Source organism: Carettochelys insculpta, chromosome 5 (assembly GCF_033958435.1).
Source record: "Carettochelys insculpta isolate YL-2023 chromosome 5, ASM3395843v1, whole genome shotgun sequence".
In the NCBI taxonomy this organism is placed as follows: domain Eukaryota; kingdom Metazoa; phylum Chordata; order Testudines; family Carettochelyidae; genus Carettochelys; species Carettochelys insculpta.
This window is the reverse complement of record NC_134141.1, coordinates 111,634,060-111,640,952: the sequence shown is the minus strand read 5'-3', so window position 1 is coordinate 111,640,952 and position 6,893 is coordinate 111,634,060. Positions and strand designations below refer to the sequence as shown.

General features: G+C 43.1%; 1 protein-coding gene across 1 annotated transcript in view; it reads right to left on the bottom strand.

Moving 5' to 3' along the window:
* Positions 1-469: 469 nt before the first annotated feature.
* The window catches only part of MBD2 (methyl-CpG binding domain protein 2), a 56,384-nt gene continuing 49,960 nt past the window's right edge, over positions 470-6,893 (bottom strand). Inside the window, exons 6-7 of the mRNA XM_074994348.1 lie at positions 3,183-3,325; positions 470-2,435 (exon numbers count right to left, since the gene is read on the bottom strand). Coding sequence (XP_074850449.1) covers positions 3,196-3,325 — 130 coding nt within the window. The 3' untranslated portion in view covers positions 470-2,435; positions 3,183-3,195. The remainder of the gene's footprint in view (positions 2,436-3,182; positions 3,326-6,893) is intronic.

Below are 6,893 nucleotides of genomic sequence, written 5' to 3'. Positions count from 1 at the left end.
CCGGATAAACTTTACCTGCCCTAAAGTGCTTTGAAAGCCTTTGACTGAAAATGCCACATAAAGCTGATCTGTAAACTACTCAGCCAATATTTATATAAAAAAAAGCCCAGACAATTATTTAGTGCTGGAAACCTGCAGTAGTGCAGACTCAAAACTGGAGCTAGGTGACAGCTTTCAGTCAAAACACTTTTTTATTAGAAAATTTCATTTAATCAAAAAGATCACTTTTCATGGAAAATGTTGCTTACCTCAATTTTTTTTAACCAACCTCCTCACCCCACACATTGGCTGGTGTTCAACTGCCCAAAAGTGGAGAGCGAAACACCCCATCTTCCAGTTTTAAGTAAAAAGGTCTGGAATGCAGGGCATCAGCCCCCAGAACTATTCATTCAGTGTTAATAGCATAAACAAGTCATAAACCACTATTATTCAGAATAGCCTTCCCTCTGAATGAGCTGCATCTGCTTTTAGGTCTTGCATTAAACACATTTCATTGGGATCATTTCCTTAACATCATCCCTGTGTTGGTTTTATTTATTTTCACTATTCATATGAATGCATACATATCATGACTTTATATTTCAGTCTCTATAATGAGAACGCATTTGACAGTAGCACAGAACTGAGCCTGGATTGGATGTCTGTAGGATTTTTATTACTTTCTTGTTCCATTAAAGTTATCTAGAAATTAGAAATACAGCATTAGAAATGGTGGAATTTAAAATCAACTCCTAAAGCGAGCAGAGTTTTATACAGATTCTAAGGCCCCTAGAAACTTTATTCACCATTAAGTCTTATATTTTACATAAAAAGTTACGATATTGAACAGTATATTTTCAGCTCTTTGAAAAGAAATCTTGGCAATTATATTATCAGCTATCTGACTTCAGAGGTTCTAACTAGGGCCTGGTTCTGATCTCACAGGACTGTAGGTGATAAGTAGATCCAAAATGTCTTGTCCCAATCATTCTTTGGAGCAAACAAGACAGTTTAGGAAGATCTGGTATGGGAGGAAAGAGAGAAAAGGAAGCTGCTGTATCCATGACACTGTTCCCCATGCCTTCTGCCCCTGGACATTCCTTCTGAAGCTGAACACAGAACAGTCTGTGCAAGGCAGGAGGAAAAAGCCAGGAACTGGGCCACTAAGCGCTGGTCTCCACCATCCCGCAAGAAATTCAGTGTGTCTGCTTGTAACACACTGCTGACCCTGTGAGTGTTATCTAATTGCAAAGAGATACTAAGCAAAAAGACTTCTCCCAGCTTGGACAACAGGTGTGTGACGGTTGCCAGAGACAACTATAAGGAAGCCAAGGAAACTGAAGACAATGGACTCATTTTTGACCTTAAAACAGTTCTGGCTTTCCTCCGGCAGAATAATCCACTAGTCAAGAGGAAAGGTGCAGGGGACCCCAGCCCTTGGATTGATTCATCAGAACTCAGACAGAGCTCCCAAAGTGAACCCATGTAATGAAGTAGCACGGTTACATCTATTATTGGAAGTCCTTGCAATTTGTTTACTTGGATTGTACATGTCCTAAGGCAGGCATTTTGTATTTTTTATTGCACCGATGGTGCTGAAGCTGCTCCTCTTTTTCCATTACAGTTTGTATTTAAACTCTGTCCTTTTAAAGCAGGACTTTGTGAGGCCATGTTGGCTTTTTTATTTTTTCCCATTCTTTCTCAGAGGAAATTTAGTCTGTTATACTTCCTTTGTACTCTCTTTTGGATGAAAATTCAGCAGCTGCTGCTAAATTAGACAAATTTTCTCCAGCAATGCTTCGGGCAACAAAATAACATATGGAAATATATGGCTTTCCTAAGACTACACAATATCAGCCGAAGGAACAAGGCAGCTATAGGCATGGGAACTAGCAGCACGGATGCAAGCTCTTTGCTTCCTCTACCCCATTAATAGAACAATTGTCAGTCACTCTGAATATAATCATTTATTTATCTTTACAGTGATGATGGAAGAATGTACAGGTGTTTTCACTCAACAGCAGTATAAAAATCTGTTTATATACACTGAGTCACTATAATCTTTAATTCTCCTGATCTATCCTTGTTCTCCAGATCCATCATTATTATAAACCACAGGAAAAACAAATATTAAGTACAGGCAATATAATTCCAGTAGGTTTGCAACCCGGCATCAAAAGCTCAGCTTTAGTTTAAGGGTACTGTTAGATATTAAAAAAAAAAAAAAAAACACAACCAAAAAAACCTATTTTAAAGTCATAGGACACAAAATAAAGTTTGTTTTTCAAATAAGATATATACATCAAAAATAGGAGTCTAAAAAGGCATTGGTTTTAATGCTATTAGAAAGCTATATAAATGTGCATGGGTCCATTTCTTCTTATAATGACAGACCAAAGGAGAAAGTGCCTCTGTTTTGTTAGGAAATTCCTCCTAGAACAAGTCAGTTAAAGTACCTGTAAATTAGAGAGAGAAGTAAATAAATTAAAAGTAAAATTATTTCTGTGTAGAAATGATACGTTGATCACAGTTGAAATCAGGATAACTTTGTTGAAATCTATAGATGTTTTTCATTTACATTTCACAGCTAGGGCATGCTTTTCAGGATTGGTCCCTTAGCCTTCGGGCCGAAGAGTAATGTTTTACTCTGCTATTGCACCGGTGGCCTGAACAGCGTACTTCTGGTACTCTGTACTTTAGTACACAGAGGTTAGGTCTACACTAGCCATGAAAGATGCTTAGCTTTGATCTTCTAGGGTACCAGTTTGTGCATGTGTAAAATGATGTGTTCCTGGATCAGTGTTGAACCTGGAACTCCTTACAAGCTGCAAGGATTAAGAAATGTTAGCAGGAGGAGCACTCCCACTAACGTTCTGCAGTGAAGACAGGGACTAATGTAGACAGCTGCAAAATCGATTTTAGGTATGCAACTGGCATACCTAAAATTGCATATCAGCCATTGACATTTCTGGTAAACGTAGACGTAGCCATGCAAAGGTATCAGTTTCATAGTTTCCCAGCCAGGACATATATTCCTTGATATCTGTATGCAATTAAATAGGGCTCAACTTTTGAGTGAGATGTAACTGCCCAGTGGATGACTCGGTGACAGTATTAAGATCAACAGCTGTTAAGATCAGCACTGCTACCGACTACAAAGTTTTGCTATCTCACAAGAGGACCGCCTCAAGGTCTGACTTTACCTGATTATTTTTCTTATACTTCATCACCATCGTCCATTTCCACATCCATATCTTTTGTTGCATCAGCAGCCCGCGACAAGATGTCTGCCATAAGTGCTTCCTCCAGTTTTTTACGCACCTGTTGTACCCGCTCTTCTTGTTTTCTGTTTCGAACACAGAGCAACAAACACGTGAAACAACAACAATCTTCTGTGTATTAGCATTGGATTATAACATTTGCCTAAGGCTTCAATTATAAGAAAGGGTTTTGTAAGACTTCATTTTCACTCAAGAAAAACTGATTTTCATATGCCACGTTAAAGGATTTTCTGGATTTGTGTGTGTGTGCACATGTGCGTGTGTGTAAAAATTCAGCCACTGGTTTAGCATTGTGTGAGCTAACATACAAAACCATACTTGCATAAATTCTTAGAGCTCATTAGTTGTGGCAAAATAGTACAAGATCTATCGTAACACTATACAGAATAACTGAAAAAAAAAACCCTAAAAATGCTCTGCCAGATCACATTTTTCCAAATCTTTACTAATATTTTTTTCCACAGCTAATATGCAAGAGCACCTTTCAAGTATTTGTTTCTACAGCAGATTTTTAAATCAATACAGAAATCATGGTTTCTGAGAAGATAGCAAACTTCTAGAACACACAGGGGAACTCCACTTTAGAGAGTTATAATTTGATGGAAAAATTCCTCTAGGTTCTGTCATTTCACAGCTGAGATAATTTTTAAATTGCCATTAATTTACTATACCCCATCACATACACTTTATTACCCATCTAAATTGTTCTGAGCAGAAGTTAAGAGGGAAACAACATAACCAAGACTCAAAATCTAAGCTTTGCAAGTGTTCATAGGATTTTACAAAACCTAATTTTAACAGACAGTTAATTGCGGGAGTTTTATATTTAGCTGAAAGTTCAAACATTCTCCTGATCACTAAAGCTGGAAGTGATAAAGTAAAACACCAGAGTTAAAACTTACTGGTCTAGTTTCATTATTCATGCGGCGTATAATGTAACGGAACAGTATTTTTTTAAATGTTACCAGAACTGAATAAACTCAAGTGTTAGTACAAACAGGCAAGATTTTAAAAGAACAGTTTTATCTGGACATTGTCTCTAATCAAAACTATTCCAAATACAATTCTGACTACAGATAAAAGAGTTAGTTCAAAAAGAGGTCTTGCTATACAAGAAGCTGCTAAGCAGACAGCTGCGTTAATTTATATTCAATTATGACAAAAAACAAGCCACCAATAAAAAGATAATGTACATCTACTAACATAAGTAGCACACTGAATGAAATTCTATCTTGTGCCTCTTAGAGTTTTGCAAATTTTAAGAGAATGTTACAAACATCAATTTAAATGAATTGCTTAGAATCACCAAAAAGAAATCTTAGCTCAGGGTGAGGGTTGCAATAGATTATCTGCCCTCTCCTGATGTTGGGCAGCCTCTGGAGGCCAGAGAGATCCCCAGCATAAATTAGACACTCCTCAGAGCCTAAGTTACAGGAACCTCTATTCATTGCTCTACGAGCTTCAGTGCTGTGGCACCATCACTACCTCACCCCTCCTGAAATCAGCCCCACCACCACTAAGTGAGGGGTTACTTTGAACTGAGTCTTTTGTCTGTCTTATGCAGTGCTTGAACCAGGGAATTCTTTCCTGGGATCAAAAAGGGGCTTTTAAAATCCCTTTATGCTTCTTGGCTCTAGGTAAAAATGACAGGAGGAGCTCACTCTGTGTTAACCTATGTATCTTATTAAGCATCTACCTGCACATGGATACAATGTTAGAAATGTTCCAAGATGTAATAAGCTTCATTTCAAGTTCACAGTGTGGGTGAAAGAGGGTTTGTCCACAGAATCATAGAATACTAGAAATGGAAGGGACCTCAGGAGATCATCAAGTCCAGTCCCCTGCTCTCGCGGCAGGATGAAGCATCATCTATACCATCCCTGTTAGATATTTATCCAACCTGATATAATATCTTTCTGCTTAGCACATCACATTACATTGTACCTCAGCAGTCCTGTGCATAGTAACAATGCCAATTAATGTGATTTATTTTTAAGCAAAGTGCAGGCAATATGATCGTCCTCTCTAATGTATAGGTCAGAAAACTAAAGAGATACAGCCTCGTCAGTCAATGGGCCTCATGGAGGTAAGCTGGGCCTGGGGCACACCCCCACCACAGGGAGGGGGCAGGGGGCTCCTGGGCTTGGGGACCCCTGGAGGCTGCTGGCTGGGAGGGGGCTTGGGGACCCTCCGTGGCAGGGGGCTGGGAGGAGGTTTGGGGGGCTGCTAGTTGAGAGTACCCTGTCACACCCTCACAACAGCGCATGTCCCCCATCCCTTGCAGGTCATCCGTGCCATAAACGCAACACTCCTGCATTGAGTCATCCACATCAGGGACCTGGATGCTGTTGTCAGGAGATTCGCAGCGCTGGGATTCCCAAATTGCTTCAGCACCCCGGATGGAACACACATCCCCAACCACGCTCCGCCACACAGCGCTGGCCACTATACTAACTGGGAGGGCTACCATTTGGTAGTTCTCCAAGTCCTGGTGGCTCAAAAAGGTTGGTTCCAGGACATCTACACAGGCTGGGCAGGCCGAACCCACGATGCCCAGGTTTTCTGCAATTCCAGCCTATGCCGACATATGGAGGCTGGCACCTTCATCCCCCCGTGGGAGCTGTTGGTTGGGGACACCACCGTTCCACTCTGCATGGTCACGGATGCGGCATAACACATATTGCCATGGCTCAGATGGCCCTATATCGGCCACCTCAACCCCAGCCACAAGGCCTTTAACAACTGCCTTAACCAGGCTCGGCATGTGGTCGAGCAGACCTTTGGGAGCCTGAAGGGGCGGTGGCAGTACCTCATCACACGCCTTGAGGTCAGGGTGTGCAATGCCCCACAGGTGGTGGGCGCCTGTTGCACCCTCCACAACATTGCGGAGGACACCTCTCACCATCCCCCCCCGCCCCCCCCCTGCACACACCATTGACTCCACCACCGCACCCACATCTCCCCCACTACAAGACCACAGGACATGGGCATCAGTATGCAATAAACCATTTATAACCTTGAACCACCATTTGGTGTACATGCAAACCCGGAACTATTTACAATGAGGGGTGGAGGACCAACTATGCAATTGTAGGTTGGGGAGGGACCTGAACTGGGAGGGTCACTTGGGGACAGAGGTTGCAGGCCAAGAGCCCCATCAGCCCTAGGATCCCCCCACTCCTAGGGTGCAGGTTCTGAGGTGGGGCTGAGATGGCACAGGGAGCACCGGCAGGTAGGGGCATTGGGGGACATCAGCAGGGGCCTTGGGGGGGGGCTTCTGCAGGAGGCTTGGGGGGTGGATGGTGGGAGGGGGCAGCATGACGGCCTATGAGTCATGCTACATTGTCCAGGTGCTCCTGGAGGGTGCCATGTATGCCCTCCAGGTGGGACATGTGGCGGTCCCAGGCCTCCCTCTGCCAGGCCAGGTCAGCCTCCTCCAGCCAGAGGTGCCGCTCAGCTGGCTCAGCCTGGTGGAGGCTGGTGGTGTCCTCCCTCATGCACCACTGTGTTCTCTGGCTGTGGGCACGGCATGGTGGTGCTGCTGGAGGGGCCTGGCTCCTGTCCGCTGCCTCTGGGGATTCTCTGGAACCAATGAAAGTGCTGGACCGTGCGGGCTCTCAATTGCTGCAGCTG